This window comes from Caretta caretta, chromosome 2, assembly GCF_965140235.1.
Source record: "Caretta caretta isolate rCarCar2 chromosome 2, rCarCar1.hap1, whole genome shotgun sequence".
NCBI classification, from domain to species: domain Eukaryota; kingdom Metazoa; phylum Chordata; order Testudines; family Cheloniidae; genus Caretta; species Caretta caretta.
This window is the reverse complement of record NC_134207.1, coordinates 102,746,953-102,767,678: the sequence shown is the minus strand read 5'-3', so window position 1 is coordinate 102,767,678 and position 20,726 is coordinate 102,746,953. Positions and strand designations below refer to the sequence as shown.

Sequence of the window (20,726 nt, the reverse complement as noted above, 5' to 3'; positions counted from 1 at the left end):
GCGTTCTATCGAACTTGCTTTGATCCACTGGAGCATGCAGGCCCCCCACCCACCCCGGAGTGTCTCTTTACCACATTTTATCCGAATTTGTGTTATATTAGGTCGCATTATATCGGGGTAGAGGTGTACTTAAAAGGGAATAATTACATGATCCTCTCCATGTGAGGCACATGGGGGAAAAAAATTCAAAAATAAGTTAGCTGATGCCTTAAAAACTGAGATCCTGTCTGCTTTGTGTATACCATCATACTTCTTGGTTGACCTAGTGGTTGCCCCAGTGTTCTTTGCCAAAATCTCCCCTTTCCCACTGTTTGAAATGTGGTTTCTTTCCACAAGTGTTTTGAATGGAGTGATGTCATCCAAAAGATACCAAAATCAATCAGAGTGAGACGCTATATACTTGTAAATTATTTATATATTTGTATCAAAACTTGAGTCTGAATTTCTTATCTTTTCAGGTAAATTGTATTAAATACTTGGTCTAGCTCTTGGGAGGAAAACATTTTAGGCCCAGCCTTATCAGAGCTGAAGGACATATGTTATTTATTAATGAACATTTATATTACAGTAGTGTCTAAAATGTAACCAAATCAGGGCCTTTATTGTGCAAGTCACTGTGCAAACATAGTGTAATACTTGTCAGCTCTGAATTACCCTGAGCTTAGTTGCCACCAAAATGGGAAAATCCTGGCCTTAATTATTCATATTTCTGGCATCTAGTGCATTACATCTAGAATTACACATTTTTTCCCTTTAAAGAATGCTGCTTTTTATTTTAACTTTGTTTTCAGTCAAATATTATTTTGATGAAATGATGGATGATGAGAATTTCCAGTTCATTGAATAAGAACCCCCCCCCCCCCCACACACACACGTGCTGCCTGAAATAGTCCAACAGCTAATTCAAGAGGGTAGAGATGTTAGGGAGGAACTTGCCTTATGGGCAAATTATTTGATTACTGTCCATTATGAGATTTCCTTGCACCTTCCTCTGAAGTGTATGGCACTGGCCACTGACCAAAATTGCTGAACTAAATGGATCACTGGTCTGCTCCAGTTTGACAACTTTTCTATTTTACTTGAGGAAGTGATGGTGAGGCAATGTGCCCCCCCCCCATACTTTATTTTTTCTGTGGTGACTGTTCACCAGAGTGATGAAAAGTAATAAAATGTGATCCTGCAACTCTTCACCCTGATTCATCCATATGAGACCATGATGAATTTGGAGTCCTATACAAAGTAATATTTACAATATGATTCTTGAAAACACTTATGCATTTACATAACTTTACTCCATGTTAGTAATTCCACTGAGTCACATACACAAGCATGTAGGAACCTGCAGATTTGAGCCTTAAGTTTACGCACTTGACTAGGCTACTATTCAGGGATAATATTAAAATACCAGTTAGAAGCATCTGTGCCCTGAGAATTGCAGTTAATGTATTTTAAAACTTAGATGATCCCTAATGTGCAGTTAAGATGCAAATATATAGGTGCTTGTTGCTTCTTTGACATTCATTAGTAGACACTGCAAAATAGCTTCTGGAGCGGAGTTTACTTTTTATACTTAGAATATATACAAAATGAACTTTATTAGATCTGATATTATTTACAGACCTCTGAATCTATAATTCAAGCCTTGGGATTTTCTGCAGTGATGATTGTTCAGACTCTACTTCAGTGTGTGTGTGAAAAGGTTTCCTCACAATTTGTAGTTAGAATATCATAATCTCAAAAATGTGTCACTGTTGTATTTCATTAATATATTCTAACTTAGATCAAAACCAAGGAAAGCTTTTGCTTTCTAAGATGCCATCATCTGGCTCTTTCAATAATGTCGTAGCTAAATAATTTTAAAGTAACACTTGTTTTGGATTGCTGATAAATGTGTTCTTCCCTACCCTAAATACACACTTAATTTCAAAAGGCTTAAAATGGGCTCTTTAACAAAAGAAGACTTTCCAGTTATTTAAAAAAGAATAATCTTTAACCAAATATTCCACCTGAAGAGGATAGCGAGGTCCCTCCCTCACTCTTGTTTTATTTTCATGTTTCTATTGCTTGGGTGATGATATGCTTGGGCGTGAAATGAGCTTCCCATCAATTTTTTGTTTGTTTGATTAGACAGCAGAGAAGTGAGAGTTGCCGAGGTTTTATTTTTATGGCATTGTTAGAATATGACTCTGTGGGGAGGCTGTGGGGTGGCATGTGTGATTTCCTATACAAATTAGGGTGTTGGTCACCTCTATCAGCTGCTAGAAGAGCCTCCCCACTCCCTTGCCATACCATCATTGTTTCTAAAGCTGGGCAGCCACTGTATTGTAAGGGTGATGTCTTGGAGTTGAGGCAGTGGAGATGCAGACCTGGGAGAAGGCTGCGAAAGAGTTCCCTGTAGCCTTATTATCTTCTGCACTAAGATTTTATGTGGCTGTACAGAAGAACTGTTTATAAGGCCAAAAGTCTTCAGCTAACATGCCAGATGGTCCAAATTAATTCTTTCAGACTAATGCAAACTACTTTAATCTGATTAGAAGTTCCTTTTAGGAGTTTCAAATGTTCTGTATGGATAGGATGCATTTTGTTTCAGAATGGTGCCTCTGCAAGGTTCCAGTGGATTGTTTTCCTCTGTTTGGGTTCACACCGGTTCCAGATTGGGATTGGTGTGGCCATGTTGGTTTCCTGATATTTACTACCTGCAGTTCTAAACTTTGGGGCCTAAAGCATTGAGTATAGTGTCATTATTGGCAGGCATCAGCAGTTTTTGCTTCAGAAGGGGAAGGTGTCAGGTATCACTCTTAAATAAATAGGCAGAGATCTGTTGCCACTTCAAGATGCCATTCCTTGACACTGAAGGGATTGCTAATTATAGTGCACCTTGAAGAAAGTGTGTTATATCATCACCAGCCTACTCCCATGAGTATCCCCAATTTGTGCCTTAAATTTTAAACTCCTTGGGGGGAGATGGAGAAAGACATAGGCTCTGTTTTGCACAGCACAAACCATACTCTGAGTGTGCAGTAAATATGATTTCAGATGTTCCAGTGTATTATTTATTACCTGTGGTAAGAGTTTTGCTAAGAAGTTGTCACATGAGTTTATCACCATTCATTATTTATTACTCAACAGAAAACAAATGTGCTTCAAATTAATACACTATGCACTTGCAAGGAGCTGTCATCTTTTGTTACTTTGTCATTCTGATTGGTATGTAATTATGTAACATAACCAGTAAGGGTAAATTCACAGGGCTAAACTAACACTCTCACTATCATTTTAAAAAAACAATCTTTCAGATTTTGAAATGGCTATTCGAGACCTCTATGGTATAAAGACCTTACTTACATGCTTAACTTTATGCCGTGTCACTAGTCCCATTTAAATCAGCAGTGCTACTTATGGTGTGTAAAGGTAAGCACGTGCTTCAGTCTTCCCACAATTGGGGTTTGATATGCTCATATTTCTAATAAATGTTTTAAAAGTAAGGATGACAATAAGGATAAGAAACATTCTTTTTATTTTACTCAACACCTTTTATTTATATAGCTACTGAAAACATGACCTGATTTTGCACTCCTTACTCAATTAAATGGGTCTTCTGCCTGAATGAGGACTGAAGAATTGGATCTTTATATATGTTCCTATTCACTTCAATTTATTTTGGTGAATGTTCATATGCTTATGCAAATTCACGTACACTAATATATATATTTATATATATAATTCATCAGCACTGTACATTTTTAATTTTTAATTGTCCTTCATGTTAGATTTTGGAGATACATTTTTTCAGAAGACTACAGTTTTTTGCTTGTCATAGTTTGGAGAAGGCCCATGATTATGGCATGTTTTTGCTAATCAGCTATGTTGCTTTTGTTTCTTGGGCTGAAAAGTCTGTCTTTAGTAATGTTCTCTTTAAAAATCATAGTCCCTTAGCTATGTGCAAAAAATTTATTGCAGGTAGGTATATCTAGATATCTGATTTAGAATTTAGTATTAAACATTTGCATTCATTTATGTATGAATAAGATGAGGTGAAATCTGGTCATTTTATAATACAGTACTTCAGTTCCTAGGCTGGAGGAAATAAACATAAGACAAGATTGTATTATTTTGGCCATATGCTTGTCTCCCTGAGACATTAAAATGAGAATGAAAAACCTAAGTGCAGATTTATGGCTTTACTCAAAGATCACTAATTTCAACTTTAGTCATGTTCCTGCAGAACCCAAATACACAACCGTATTTAAATCCACTCTTAAACCATACTCATGAATTTCTGTATAGAGCTTTACTCTTCTACTATGCAAGATTTTTTTCCTTTTCCATTTCCTTTGTATTTAATCAGTGTACATTAAACAGCTAGAATAATTTGCTGAAGAAATGATCCACATTGGAATCATGAGCTCATTGCTTAGTAGTCGATTTCAGATGATTCCATGTGCTTATCAAATTGTATTTTCTCTTAATTTGATTAGCTGCACAAGCTAACAGTCTACGGCCATCTAGATCATTTCATCCTGCATATGGTTTCTTTCATTGTCTGGCATTAGCATGCTGGTCATGTTGCATATTTGGTTCAGTTAGCTCCCCATCAGTCTATACATTGCTGTTCATAAAATACACAGCTGTTCATTTTTGTTTTTTTGTTTTTTTCTATTGCAGTAGAGCAGTGGTTCTCAAACTTTTATACTGGTGACCCCTTTCGCACAGCAAGCCTCTGAGTGCAACCCCCCCTTATAAATTAAAAACACTTTTAAATATATTTAACCCCATTATAAATGCTGGAGGCAAAGCGGGGTTTGGAGTGGAGACTGATAGCTCACGACCCCCCCATGTAATAACCTCATGACCCCTCAGGGGTCCCGACCCCCAGTTTGAGAACCCCTGCAGTAGAGCCCATGGACCCATATTTGTACTAGGAAAACAGACAGTCCTACTCCAAGAGCTTACTTTTCCCCACCGTTGTTTCCCTTATTTACTTAGACTGTAAGGGGAAGCAACATGCAAACAGAGTGATCAGAGTGATAGATTGCAAATATCACATTAGCTCCACATTCTTCCTTTGTTCAGTAGTGGTGGTGGTTGTTTCTATCTATGACTGCTGAAATAAGGCGTATGATAGCTTTATTTGAATAATTGACCTATATTGAATTGTTCCCTTAAAAGGATTTTACTATTCTGTATGTAACAGAGAAAGGCAGGAAATGGATATTAATTTCTTCGAGTTATGCCTGGCTTACTGTCATAACTGTAGTAATCACCACATACCAGATTATTTCTTTACTTGTTCCTCTTTTTCTCATCAGAGAGCTATATGTGTAAGGTCTGACTTCTAAGGTATATGATCCCATGCCTCCTCCAAATGTTTTTAGAATAATGCATTTAAATACAGCTTTAAGTTTAGATTTTTTTTCTCATTCCTCCTTTTTGTCTTCCATATTTCATTTATCTTACTCCTATTTTCATTTTCTTTATTTGTTTTCTAGTTTACTCCCATCTCTCCACATACTTCCTTCCTATGTCCTTGTTCCCATTTCTCTCTGCTTCTACTACCTCTCCAGTCTATTCCCATTCTGGTGATTCCTCCTGTTTCTTTTTCTGTACCCTAATATTGTGATCTTCCCCATGCCCCCATCTTGAATTTCCTTCTTAACCTCCTATTCTCACGCCTGTCCTTCTCTTGCTCATGTTCCAAAGGAGACTTTCTCAGAGCTTAGCACCAAACCATTAGTTGTAGAGCAGAACCTGTTGGAATCTGGTCTAGAATCCTTTTTGATTTTTTTTTTTAATGCCATCAGTATTGTTTCCATTGATGATCTCCTAGCAGTGAAGTCTGGAATTTTGATTCTTTTAGAACTGTCTGCAGCCTCTGCTATGCTGTTGGCCATCTGTGAACTCTAACTAGTGTGGACATGATTGCTCTTGATGGTTTTGTTTTTTTCCTATGTGAGAGATCCCAGAAGTGGTTGTAAGTGGGTAATCATTTAATCAGATACAATAACGTGTAGTATGATTTTTAGAATGAATGGAATTCAATGAACGTAATAATGTGTACTGTAAAACCTCACCAATTTGCACTTTGCTAATCTGCAAAAACAATAATTAAAAAAAAATTAGTCATGGTTAACATCTCCTGCGAAGATGTAGGACCAGATTGTTCTTGAGAGTGTATAGGGAAGGTAACACAACACTCCCACCATTTTACACACATTAAAAGGGCCAGAGACAATCCATGTAATCTCTGTGCTTGGGGGAGCAACATGGACTGCTGCTCCTTGAGACAAAAATCAACCAAATTAGCTGTGGCTAAAGCCTAATCTTTCCTTTGTATTGGCCACAACAAGGAATAGTCCACAGTCCCTCCTCAAATACCCAACGGTAGTAGTGAAGTTCTCTGTCGTAGTCGCCCCCCCTCCCCCCCCCCAGCTTAAAGTTGTGCCTAATGGCACCATTTAGCCCAGAATTAGTTGAAAGCTGTGGTGAGGTCTCGGATTACTAAAACTTCATAGTGTATGAGTTAATATGCTGTAGTATTTGTCACAAGGAACGAAAACTAAACTGTTAAGAAAGTGCCATTGGGGAGTGGAGAGTACATATTTTTTGTAATTTATGTATCTTTCCTGAGTGTTTTTTACTTTCAGTGCATCACATTACCTTCAGTTACACATGTCACCAGTGACTCCAGGTGTTTTAAATGTCACAAAAGCGTACATTTCTAACAGAAAAACATGCAAGCATAACCACATTAGCCAACAGCAAGCTAAGGTTTAAGCATTGCGGCTTAGCCTACATAAGCACTATTTAAGTTGAAACATAGCAAGAGGAGTCAGAGAATGAGACATAAAGGTTGACTTTCCATTCTTTCACGGCTTGTCATTGAAGGAGGCATTCTGTATAATGTTGTATCGTATCCCCAGACACATCCAATAGCAAATTAAGGACACTGTTACTATTGAACCCTAAAATGTTAATTGCATTTTATATAATTTGAAAATGTTAATCCCCAGGAGTTCCTTTGATATTAATTTCTGCTGTTTTGTATTGACTTTTGGGGGATTTTTTTTGGCAGCATGTGTAAGTGTATATGTGTACAATAAACTATATAGTAAAAATTGTTAGCCATAATCGTGATTTTATATGCTATTATTCGTTTGTCACAAACTTCCTATTAAATGCATTTTTCTTTGTTTATGCGCATTTTTGAAAGGAGAAGAAAAGCTTTCTGAAATTTAATGAGATTTGGTGAAATAAGCCAAGTGATCATGATCTTGTAATATAAAAATGCTTTGAGAATTTACTAAATAGGTCAGCTGATTTTGACTTGGGTTGTATGTCAAATCAATGACTGAAAAATCCAAGTGGGGTTTTCGGGTTTGACCCAGGGTTTAATTCTATGCTCAACAGCGTGACTTTGCTCTAGTAGCTTCCCAGGTATCAATGTATAAAACATTCAATTTGTGAATACCTGGAGGATGAAGGGGTGATCATTAGCAGCCAGCATGGATTTACATTCCAAACCAGTTTTATTTCCTCCTCTGACAGGGTAACTAGTTTGGTGGATAGGGGAATGTGGTGGACATAAAACACTTGGACTTAGGCAGGGCTTTTGACACCATCCTACATGACATTCTGATAAGTCAGTTGCGGAGAAATGCCTTCTTGATGGAACTACTAGTAAGTGGATACAGCATTTGATTAAACTATTCATGGAATGATGTTGGATTGGATGGAGGTCTCAAGTGGGGTTCCACAGGGATCTGTTCTGGGTCCGGTGTTGTTTAACATCTTTATTAATAACCTGGTTGTAGGAAGAGAAAGCATAACTGATCAAATTTGCAGATGACCCCAACCTATGGGGGTTGCCAACACTTTGTAGGATAGCTAAAATTCAGAGGGATTTTGATAGGTTGGAGAACTGGGCTTTAGACAACAAAATGAAATTCAACAAAGACAAATGGAAGGTGCTACACTTAAGGAAGAAAAACCAAATGCACAATTACAGAATGGGGGATAACTGGCTTTGCAGCAGCACAGCTAAGAAGGACATGAGTCAGCAGTTTGATCCTGTTGCAAAAGAAGCAAATGCAATTTTGGGTTGAACTAACAGAGACATACATAGTATGCAAGTCATTGGAGGTGATAGTACTGCTGTACTTGGCTCTGGTTAGGCCTCAGCTAGAGTACTGTATTAAATTTTGGTCACCAATCTATAGAAAGGATGAAGAGAAACTGGAAAGGATCCAGAGGCTAGCAACAAAGATGATGAAAGGGCTGGAATGCAAGCCATATGAGCAAAAGCTGAAGGAACTAGATATTCTTAGTTTGGAAAAGAGGCGATTGAGGGGGGATATGATAGTGGTCTTCAAATACTTGAAAGGCTGCCATAAAAAAGATGGAGAAGAGTTGCCACAGAGGGCAGGACAAGAGGCAGTTGGTTCAAATGACAGCGTAGCAGATTTAGATTAAATCTCAGGAGAAACTTTCTAACTGTAAGAACAGTAGGACAAGGGAGCGGACTGCTTCGGGAGATTTTTGAAAGCTACTTCACTGGAGGTTTTCAAAAGGAGGCTTCAGAGCAATTTGTCTCGGATGGTTTTTAGACAACAAATCCTGCATCTTGGCAGGGGGTTAGACTACATGACCCTTATGGTCCCTTCTAACCTTATAGTTATATGAATATTCTTTCTACTATAAGCAATGAGGCTACACCTCTTTCTCTTCTCAGCTATGCTTGCATAGCTCTCACTCTGACAACCAATAGGAGGTACTTGTTAACATGCAACTGTCTTCATCCCCTATACTGCTAGAAAAATAATGATGCCTTGATTGTTTCTAAAATTCCATAGAGAGTTTGTATTAAGGGTTTGATTGGTCATTGGAAAATGTTTGTGTTCTATGGGTATGGTTTTCAGCAGTTTCCAGCTAAGTGAATGCTTAGGCAATTTTGTTTCATCCCTACTGTAAATCATATGGAATTAATTACACAGAAGTTGTATTGGTTGATCACAGGATGACTATGAGCCACGAATATGATGTGGCTGTGAAAAAGGCTAATGTATTCCTAGGATGCATCAGGTGAGGTATTTCCAGTAGAGACAGGGAAGTGTTAATATTCCAAATGAAGTCTCTTCAATTCCTTGTATAATGGTACGATGTACAATTCTGGTCTCCCATGTTTAAGAAAGATGAATTCAAATGAACAGGTGCAGAGGAGGGCTACTAGAATGATCTGAGGAATGGAAAACCTATTTTTATGAGAGGAGACTCAAAGAGCTTGGCTTGTTTAAATTAGCCTGACCAAAAGAAGGCTGAGGAGAGATATGATTGCTCTCTTTAAATACATTAAAGGGATAAATACCAGGGAGGGAGAAGAGTTATTTAAGTTAACCACCAGTGCTGGCACAAGAACAAATGGATATAAACTCTCCATCAACAAGTTGAGGCTTGAAATTAGACGAAGGTTTCTAACTATCAGAGGAGTGAAATTCTGAAAAAGCCTTCCAAGGGCAGCAGTGGGGACAAAAAACCTATCTGGCTTCAAGACTGAGTTTGATAAGTTTATGGAGGGGATGGTATGATGGGACTGCCTACAGTGGCATGTGGCCCATCAGCAACTGCCAGTAGCAAAGATCCCAGTGGCTAATGATGGGATGCTAGGCTCTGAGTTACTACTGAGAATTCTTTCCTAGGTGTCTGGCTGGTGGGTCTTGCCCGCATGCTCAGGGTCTAACTGATCACTATAGCTGAGGTTGGGAAAGAATTTTCCCCTGGGTCAGATTTGCAGAGACCCTGGGGCTTTTTCACCTTCCCTCTGCAGTATCTGGCACGGGTCACTTGCAGGTTAAAACTAGCGTAAATGGTGGATTCTCTGTAACTTTAAGTTTTTAATCATGATTTGAGGACTTCAGTAACTCAGCCAGAGGTTAAGGGTCTATTTCAGGAGAGTGGGTGAGGTTCTGTGGCCTACAATATGCAGGACTAGATGATCATGATGGTCCCCTCTGACCTTGAAGTCTGAGTTACTGATTTTCATTTAAAAATCCTTCAAATGGTTTTCCATAAAAACATTCTTCCATGGTTGGTTGTGGCCTCTGAATGTTTTGGAGAAACAGTTAATTTCCCTCAGGCTTTTTGGGCATTGGCCTGTGATCCACAAATATTGTTATGAGAAAGAAAGATAAGCTTTCAGGTTCAAATGCACACAATGAGTAAACAAAGAAAATAATGAGTTAGAAGCTGAAAGTTAAATTAAAATTAAAGAGTTGAGTCATTGAGTATTCAGTAAGCTACAGTTAGTATCCCCAATGTTCACAAGTGCAACAGTGGGAGCTGCTGTGTGCTGAACACTTTTGAAAATCTGGCACTTCATTTAGGAGCCTAAATGAGAGCTGGAGCTCTTGACAATCTGGTCCTTAAACTTTAGCTGGGAAGATTTACTGAGGGTTCATTTTGGGGACTGTACCAGCAATCTCAAGTATGCCCAACAGATCAACACAAGGGAAGGAGCTTGGGTTCTGTTCGGCGGAAAGAGTCAGGTCTATGATGTCCAAAAGGACCTGAGAATCTTCAGATCTTTGCAAAGGTTCAGATGCTTTCAGAAATGAAAGGCTTGAAAGCAGCTACCCTTTTTTGCATCTTTATCCTCTCCAGCGATTCTTCTTTTCCACTAAAAATGGAAATCCTGAGCAAAAATAGTTCTAATGAGTAGTTCAGCATTGAGAGACTCAAGACATTCAAAACATTTAACCCCATTCCAAATCACTCAGTAATCTCAGAGATAAGGCTACTCAGCTCAGGTCTTGTCTTTATTAGGAGTGTTCTTAACCTCATGTTAGCTAACACATGGCAATTAACAAGACTTAAAATCCTACTGAAGCAAGGCAGTTATAGTTTTCACATGTGATAGCAGGTTGATGTATAGGGAAGTGAGATCTTCAGGATTTATCTTGACCTGCTAACATGTTAAAACTATAACTGCCTTATCTTGACTAGGATTTAACCACGGTAGTGACCCTGTGTTAGCTATGAAAACACCTCCCCCCCCACCCCCGTCCCTAGTGTGGCCACACCATTGAAAGATAATGGAAGTTTGGTATCTAACTCATGTAGGCGGCTTTGAAAATCCCGTCCTGGAACTGTAGAAATACTGTGTCACTAATAACTGTAGCACAAGAAAGGCCATTTGGTAGGTGTGAGAAGAAAGGTTCCAAAATTTCTTTTGAAATCCATGTTTAGTTTTTCAAAAATGTTTTTCTTCTATTTTTATTTTAGTTTCTGAAGAGCTGAGTGGCTTGCCATGGGGAACCATGTAGGAAAACGAGATCAGAGCGCTGAGAAGGCTATTAAGGTAAGAAGAAAAAAATACTACAAGAGGAAGACTATAATATCAAGAAAAGTGAATGTGATGAAATGCCAATACAATTGCTAAGCTTATTGTTACTACTATTATTTTATTATAAATCATCACTATATATATATATAATTTCTTAAAAGTGGAAAAAAGCCCCCATGCAATATTGTGAAAAATGGGGTTCTGGTTTGGTGAATTTCATGATAGATGTGATATCTTAGCATTCTGCATGCTTGGGATGCACATTGGATCTGAAGCCAGCTAGTCATGGTGGGGAATGGACACTATGAGACCTGAAAGAATAGAAATGCAGCACATATTTAAGTAGCAACGTGCTGAGTAAAATGTTACTTGTTAACCTAGCATTTTGTCAAAGTCACTAGATTTAACTAACTTACCTTTAATGCGGGAACTATATAAAAGACTGATAGTAAATAAGAGTATATTAGAAATGAAAGATTGTAATGAAAGCTGAGATTCTGACCTAATCACATCACTAGGACTTCAAGAAAAACACCTAATACTGTGACCCAATAAAATCGGGAGTGTTGGCCACACAAAAATTAAGAAGCTCTACAGTTTGTTGATACTGATTATTTTCCAGAAAGGGATAGTCAAAAGCTTTTTGCTTTCTCATGGTGCTTTTTTTTTTTTTTTGTTGTTCTAAATTTGACTGAGATAAAAGGGAATGCACAGAAATGATTTTTATCTAGGAGAAAAATTAGTGTTATTTCCTTCTTGTTAGTAGCTATTACTCATTTTTACACCAGAAAGGCTCCAGTGCACAAACTTTCTCCAGAAAATGACCATACCTATTGAACAGGTGAGCTGTACAGCTTCATCTGGAGGAATACTGGTATTTCACATTGTTATAGCACAAATGACCAATATGCCCCCAGAAATAAGAGTGGTAGTAGTAAAGAGGTGGTCAGACCTTCAATGTGTCCTTTTAGAAGGCAGGGCTAAGTGGTTAGAAAATAAGTAAACATGCTGGAAGGAAGAGGGAGAAAATAGCAGAAAAATAGTACCATCAAGAGGGGATTGTGCTGCTTTCTTTACATGTAGCCATAGTTGTGTTTATGCCGTGCCTAGCACAATGGGACTGTAGGCCTTAGGTTCAACTCTAATACAAATAGTAACAAGGTGTTTGACGCCGGTGTAGTTCATGCATCAGGTTAATACGGATTACTGTTTATTTTACTCTTTAAGAAATTATGTTGTCTTAATTTAGCTAGGTGAAGTCCACTCATGTAGGCACATTGCACACTGAGTTTTTTTTAAAAAAAGCAGATATGTGGAGAGTGCTGATAAGGAAAGGAGACATAAGGTGAATGAAGTGAGCTGTAGCTCTCAAAAGCTTATGCTCAAATAAATTGGTTAGTCTCTAAGGTGCCACTAGTACTCCTTTTCTTTTTGTGAATACAGACTAACACGGCTGCTACTCTGTTAGAATGTTGCATTTCTTATAACTCTTTAGTTTATGGCCCACCTTTCCTTCCTATTTGCAGTTACAATCAGAGTGTTGAAATTTACTTGCAAAAAAACCCTTTTATTTAGGTGGAGTTAAAGTTGTTGCTGTTCAGCAGTGAGCTCTCCCTGCCATACCCAGATACCCTTTTGGTATGTGGGATTTCAAAACCCATATTCAAATCTTAGAAAACTAGAAATGTTCAGTTAAGATATCTCCATGCATCTCTGAAAACAGTGTTTGCATTACATGAAAAGACACGCCAGAGATTTACAAAAAAACAGGAAATGCATGGTTAAGGTACTGCTATGCACGCAGTGCAGCCAGATTGTTGTAACTGTGCTCTGCAGCAATAGGAACTGAAAACATCACAGTATTATACCCCTCATTAGCAAAAAAAAAAATCTGTTTTTTTTCTTTGCGTACCACAGTTCTAAATCTAATCTTGCTTTCCTACAGTCCCACAGTGTGAAGTGCAGAGCAATCGCTATTGGTTGACAGAGATAAACCTAGAGTTACTGAGCTGTTTCTCCTGCCTTGCAGCTGCACAATTGCAATTTTAAAAAAAATCTAAAAATGCATTAACGGTTTTCCAAAAATTAATTTCTTGCGGCTTTAGGCTAATTATATCCCATGCCCAAAAGAATGATACAACAAGAAACTGTATCTCACTATCTGAACCCCCTTCAGCAAATGAATTCAGATTTGCATCACACACTCTACTCTAGGTTCTGAACTGACATTTTGATTTTTTTCAAGGTGATTTCACAGTGTATATCGGTTTTTTTTTTTTTTTAAGGGAGGGTTTAAAGAGAAACCATGTTTAAACCTTAACTCTGGGGTGGCTACTCGCATTCTTGTAATACATTTATTAACTGCAGTCACTAAGATTTCGAGCAGGTATCTAACTTTTAGATAAGCTATTACCAGCAGGACAGTGGGGTGGGAGGAGGTATTGTTTCATATTCTCTGTGTGTATATAAAGTCTGCTGCAGTTTCCACGGTATACATCTGATGAAGTGAGCTGTAGCTCACGAAAGCTCATGCTCAAATAAATTGGTTAGTCTCTAAGGTGCCACAAGAACTCCTTTTCTTTTTGCGAATACAGACTAACACGGCTGTTCCTCTGAAACCTATCTAACTTTTGTTTACTTTCAATGAATCTGGATATTTTCTAATGACTGAAACTAGGGGGATAGAGCCATAAGATGATGATTGCATCAAGCTACTATGGTCAGACCAGAAGACTTTCACTTAAGCAGATTCTCAGGAGACAATTTCCCATACTTTGATCTTAACTTCAAAATGTTGCAGTTAATTTTGTCTTATAAGTGCACCATGCTAAAAGGTGCAATCCATAAATAATAAGAGGAACTGTATGAGTAGGCTTGGCAAAATTCCATATTTTTTAAAATAATTTCGGTGGATAACATCAATGTTTATTTTTAAGCATTTTTTTTTATTAGACTTTTGTCTTTACTTTCCCCGCAAGTGTGAACCTTTAGAATGGGGGTCAGACATTCTCAACAGACATTTAAGTTCTTGAATCTCCAGCTTTATAAACTGTTAAAACACACACTGTCAACATCATATGTCAAAATAGACTAAGTAAATATTCTTAAATCAACAAATCATAGCTGTTTTTACTATTCATTCACTAGTCTATTTATAACAAGCCTAATTTAAAAGTCTAAATCACTGCATTTTGTCAAGCAGCTTTTTTCTTACTTTTCATGTCTGTAAATTTTGATTTTTATCAATGGAAATATTTTTCGTCAGTTTATGCGTACAGTGAAATCAACATTTACCAATAAAAATCTAATCCTTCCAAGCCTATATATGACTTACCAGCTGCATATGAAAACATCCGGTATAAGTGGGATAAAACTTTATAATTAAACAATAGGTATATTTACTCTAATCAGTAACTTATTCTGCCTCATCTCTCTTGTTGTTCTCTTATCTGACACCTGCACTTATACAGTTTTTATAAGATGACTGTAAATCATTCAATCTCTAATTCTTTTTACTTCAGTGGGAGCTGCTGGGTGCTTGCTGCTTTTCAAAATCCTGTCATTTATTTTTGCAACAAAATAAAAATTTAGGTACCCAGTTTTGAAAAACCTTGGCCTATCTCTGTGTAAATATATTCATCATTGGGGAGTCTTAAAGAGTCGGAGAATGGGTTTTCCTTCACTGGCCTGAATTTTACCTAAAACTCTGAAAAATAACAAGGTGCTGATGAAGTGGAGACTGCTCTGGATTATTGAATTTTTACCAGTCTTAATTCTGAGCCGTTATTATAGTTCACCTTAAATTGATGCCATTAATACAGCTGAAAACCACAACAAACTCCTGCTCAATAACTGCTAAGTAACCACCCTTAATGCAACATTGGCTGAACTTCCCACTGATGACTCCTTTTGGCTTCCCCAGAGACTAAGCACATCATCTCCTCAAAGTGAATGGCCCTTGTTAGCAAATTAAGCAAAGTTTTATCTTAATGTCAGTTCCCTCATGACTGATAGCTGAACGACAAATGGAGGTATCGCATCACCTGGCCGTTCTCATATTCTTGATAGACTGGCTGAATAAATACGTGGTAAAGTACGGCAGCCTTGAAACTTTGACAAAATAAATCAGGTGATGCTTCAAGCCTCTAGCTTCGCCTAAGAGTTTGGGGGAAATTTGTTTGTTCCAGTACATTAATTTTTCACAGGCAGAAATTTAAAACAGATGTAACAGTTTAAAAAAAAAAAAAGTACTCAGCCAACAGTTTAATGTTTTACCAGACCTCTAAGTCATGGTTTTAAAATGAAATTTTATAAAATGTCAGGTTGTACCAGAGAGCAAGACATCATCCTATGTTCTTTTGAGAACTGTTTGCAGTGATTTATGAAATACTGCAGCTTATCGGAAAAATCATTAATGGCTAGATTATACTTAAATATTTTAACCCTGTGCAAGGGTTATATAGCAGCACTGCTCTAGGAGAACCACAGGGAAAGTGTTCCCTGAAAGTGTCCCCAGGGGTAGTAATTTGCTACTATCCCATACCTGTGGCAGATTTCTTCCTCTGTCCCATGGCTCAACCATGTTGGCTGGTGCATCTTTCTTTCTGTTCCCTTCTGCCCACTTTCCACCAATCAAGAGAAGCACTTAGGCACACACTTGCAGCACAGATGGTGGAGAGGCTGTGCAGGGATGTAAGAGTGGGATTTACACCCTGTGAAGGGTCGGCCATGATGTGTTCCTTGTAACTTCTTAAATTGCATTCTAACTATCTAAACCAGTGGTCTCCAAAATGGGGTGCACGCAAGATGATCCCAGGGGGGTGCGCGGCAGCAGGAGCGCCGCCGGACAGCGCGCTGCCATTTTTTTATTCGGCGGCAGCAGCTCTGCACGTCCACGGCTGGTGTTCCCCACCGGCGGCGCGTCTGCGGCAGGTCCTCCGCTCTTCACCTTGGGGGTGCGTGTGCCAAAAAGTTTGGAGACCACTGATTTAAGCGTACAGTGAAATTATGAAACAAATGATGTTGTCCGTGACTGCCTTATCTGTGTATCTCTGCTCAAAGACTGTGTTCCACAACATTTGCTCACTAAATTAGATAGCTTGATTAGATGGTAAACATTTCCAAGAAATGCTAAAAGTTATCTATTTTCACTGTGTAACGGAGAAATAAACTCAGGTTTAAACTTCTTTAACTGAGTTAAGTATCGATCTTCCCACTACTGAAGCACTACTCATTTCCCATTGCCTCCTTTTTTCCTCCCCTTTTTATCTTAACCAGTTTTTAGGAGCTTTATGCCATGTACTTTGTTGAGCGCATTCCTGCTTCCTATTGAAGTCCATGGAGAGCTCTGCAGTTGAGGGGGAGAGATGGAACCTTTGGAAATGACTGGATCAATGTTATAGCTGTACAAGCCATTTCATAGGCATTGCAGATGTACAAATGAAAGAATTAACACACTATAATTTTTTACCTCATTTCTTGCTCTCCAGAGTTGCCTAAGACCCAGATCAGCTGTGTGGTTTTACCAGGTGTTTCCGCCTGGTGTGCAGTACAGTGTGCCAACCAGCAGAAAAACAGAAGCAGCATTTTAATTTTGAGTTGTATTTCTAACTGTTAAATACAGTAACATTTTTGTGTTAGTGGTAAAAATCAATAAAAAGGATGTATTTATTTTTTATTTATTTAGTGCAAGATATATTTGAAGAGATTAAATACGTTTTGGAAATGTTTTATATATATATATATATTTTTTAAAGGTAAAGCAGTCCATATAAAGAACATATTTGGCTTCCTGATTTGGATACTGGTACAGAGCAATGGTCCTACTCCCATGCATAAAACAAGCAGGGTGCAGATTTGACTCTTCAACTCAGAATACAAATAGAAAGTTTGTGACTGTGAAAGTTTATAACAATATTTGTCCCTTCCCCGTTCAGCATGGCTGTGGTTTTTTCCTGTGGTTTTGCTGTCCTCTTCTGTGCAGCAATGGGGTGTATTCTCAAATTACAAAAAAGATAGTGATTTAAAATGTCCCTCATTTAAATGAGTATTTTTTCTTTGAAAGCATGAGATAACAGAAAAATAAGTCAGGAGGAGGAGAGAATGGATAAAAAAATGTAAAAGAGGAAGGTAGAGGAAGTTGTCTGTTTTGAGATTTAATGGGTATTTTTCACCAATGTGTCTCACAGGATGCGCAGCTTAGAAGTTTTTCTGAAAAGAAAAGTCAGTTGGGAGTGGAGGAAAAATGCTTTTCTTGGGGTGGAAGCAAAGTCCCAGGCTTATCGAGTGAGTTGGGGGGAAGGGATGGATGGATGTCTACACTGTGTCTGGGAGTAAGGTTCCCAGCTCAGACTTGGGGGAGCCAAAAATAGCTGTGAAAAATGGAGCTCAGGCTCTGAAGCCTAGTTCCTGCCTGAGAAGCAGTGTCAAAGCACTGTTTCATTGCTATTGTTAGTGTGCTAGCACAATCCCTGTTACACAAGTCTTTGGACCTGAGCTCAGAGGCTAGCTCCCAGATACACTGTGATCTGGGAGCTTAGGGTTAGTGTGGCTAGGGTGGCGCATTGGGACTCAGGAAACCTGAGATTCTCTTCTGGTTCTACCATTGAGCTGGTATGTGACTTTGAGCAAGTCCTTTCACTTCTTTGTGCCTCTGTTTCCCTTCCCACTTTTTATCTACCCTATCTAATTAGATCGTAAGTTCATCAGGGCACAAACTGTCCCATTGTGTATTCATGGTGGAGTGCCTAGAGCAGTCTTGACTGGGGACACCAGGAACTACTGTCATACTAACACGGTGATACCATATTAGTGTAGAAGTGACTATGCTAGGTACCAGCATGAAGCGTCTGAAAACGTCCATTGTGCAGTAGTTGTTTCCAGAGCCTGAGCAGACTCAGCACTGAGGTGGGTGCTTGTGCAGTTAACTCAGTGATGTGCCTACTCTCTTGATAAATCTGACTCCGAGGCCCTGGTTCAGCAAGGTACTTAAGCACATGCCTAACTTAAAGTGTGCAAGTAGCCCTTCTGAAGTCAATAGGACTATTCATGTGTTTCAGTACCTTGCTGAACTGAGGCCTGAGTGCTTATTAAACTTTACAACCACTGGACTGGATAGGGATTATCATTATTATATATTTATTTGTCAAGTATCCATAAATATGCTAAGTGGCTCACATATACAAGTGAAAGATATGGTCCCTTCCCCAAAGAACATACAGTCTTAGGCCTCAAGCCTCCAATGAACTCTGTGCATGTGGACCCCATTGAAGTCAATTTGGTTCCACACAGAACAACTTTCAGAATAGCTAGGGGGCAAGAAACCTGATATGAGAGAAGAGTAGATATTGGTAGAAAGTCAGGATTTAAGTGTCTACTGTTCATTATTACTATTATGAATAGATTTGGCTGATACTGCACATTTTAGAATGTATTGACAATTTTTAATCGATTTTGAATTTCAGTGAAAAAATGGGTAAAATTTTTAAATGAATTTTGTGGTGAAGACTTCATACTGCTTTTCATCTAGCTCTGATTGTTAATAACTTAGTGTCACGGAGTCCCCGGGCGATGCACTGGAACTGCTCCCTACGAAGCCAGTCAGGACTCTGGTGAAGTCTCCTCTCTGTGAGCAGTGGGTCTTCAGGGCAAAAAGCTCACACAGCCTCTACCTTCCTGGGTCTGACCTTGGAGCATTCAGCATCCTCCGCCCCTCCGTGCACTTCCCACAGCGAGTCCACCCAGGCAGGGTCCTGGGGAAGCCAGAGGGTCCTGCACCCCAACTTCTCAGTCAGATGTGACTCTTAGCAAGCTAGTAAAACAGAGGCTTATTAGATGACAGGAACACGGTATAAAACAGAGCTTGTAGGTACAGAGAACAGGACCCCTCAGCCGGGTCCATTTTGGGGGGCAGTGAGCCAGACAACCACGTCTGCACTCCACGTCCCCAGCCAGCCCCAACTGACTCACCCTCCACCCCCTCCTCCTCTGGGCTTTGTCCCTTTCCCGGGCCAGGAGGTCACCTGATTCCTTTGTTCTCCAACCCTTTAGCTATCACCTTGTAGAGGGGAAAGGCCCAGGCCATCAGTTGCCAGGAGACAGAGTGTTGGCCATTTATGTACACTGGCCCTTTGCTCTGCAACAATTACACCCCCTTATCCCACCACCTAGAGACTTAAGAAATGCATAGGGGAAACTGAGGCACCCCTACAGTATTCAGAGGAAACATTAAGAACAGTCCCACTTCATCACACTTAGGACCTGATGTAGCTGAGTATGAAGGGTTGTAAAAGTAAGTGGAGAAACCAGCCATAGTTACAGTATTTGCGGTTCCTTGTGTGGAGGGTGCAGGGCCATTGCCTTGTCCTCCCATCCCCTCCCCAGTTTGTAGAGCTGACCAGCTGCAGAAGGAAGTGCCCACTTCCGTCTTGTAAGTGTTGGTGTGTCAGGCACCTTCCCCATGTGGCGTTATGTCTCTCTAATGCACAGTGCTTTCTGTTAGTTCCTTTTAGCCTTGAAATGCCCCTCCTTTGGAGTCAGATGAATGCCTTCTCAAACAAGGGTATAATGACATTATCACTTGAATGAGCAAGGATATGGAAGAACTGGGGGTTTACACAGAGCCACATTTTCTGGTAACTTCACACCGGAAAATAATAAAAGCAAATAATGAATGAAATGTACAGTTTTTATATTTGTGAGCCTTGACAAGGCAGGAAGTGGTGTATGTGTGGCAAAAAACAGAGATCTGGGGGTGAGAAGCAAGGATCTGTGTCCCTCTCCATATTACTTCATTGTACCTGGAACACTCAAGTGCAGGGATTCCCAAACTTGGTTTGTGGCTTGTTCAGGGTAAGCCCCTGGCGGGCCACGAAACGCTTTGTTTACCTGAGCGTCCGCAGGTACAGCCGCTCGCAGCTCCCAGTGGCCGCAGTTTGCTATTCCCGCGCTGCTTCCTGCAGCTCCCATTGGCTGGGAATGGCGAACCACAAGCCACTGGGAGCTGCGAATGGCCGTACCTGCGGATGCTCAGGTAAACAAAGTGTCTCACGGCCCGCCAGGGGCTTACCCTGAACAAGCCGCGAACCAAGTTTGAGAACCCCTGCTCTAGTGGTTCTCAGATCAGTATGCTATATCACATGTTGGAATGTATCGCAGTACCTTATGTCAGGGGTGGCCAACCTGAGCCTGAGAAGGAGCCAGAATTTACCAATGTACATTGCCAAAGAGCCACAGTAATATGTCAGGAGACATATTACTTCCCACACCTACCGATCAGCTGTTTTGTAGCATGCAGGAGGATCTGGGAGCGGGGAGGAGCGAGGGCACGGCAGGCTCAGGAGAGGGGGTGGAGTGGGGGCAGGGCCTGTGGCACAGCCAGGGGTTGAGCAGT

At 39.6% G+C, this 20,726-nt stretch overlaps 1 protein-coding gene across 4 annotated transcripts in view; it reads left to right on the top strand.

Annotated features, from left to right (window-relative positions):
* Positions 1-20,726, top strand: part of MBP (myelin basic protein) — a 174,027-nt gene that overhangs the window by 25,939 nt on the left and 127,362 nt on the right. For all 4 annotated transcript variants that reach the window (XM_048840084.2, XM_048840085.2, XM_075125341.1 and 1 more), the window contains exon 2: positions 11,275-11,350. In XM_048840084.2, coding sequence (XP_048696041.2) covers positions 11,300-11,350 — 51 coding nt within the window. In that variant the 5' untranslated portion in view covers positions 11,275-11,299. The remainder of the gene's footprint in view (positions 1-11,274; positions 11,351-20,726) is intronic.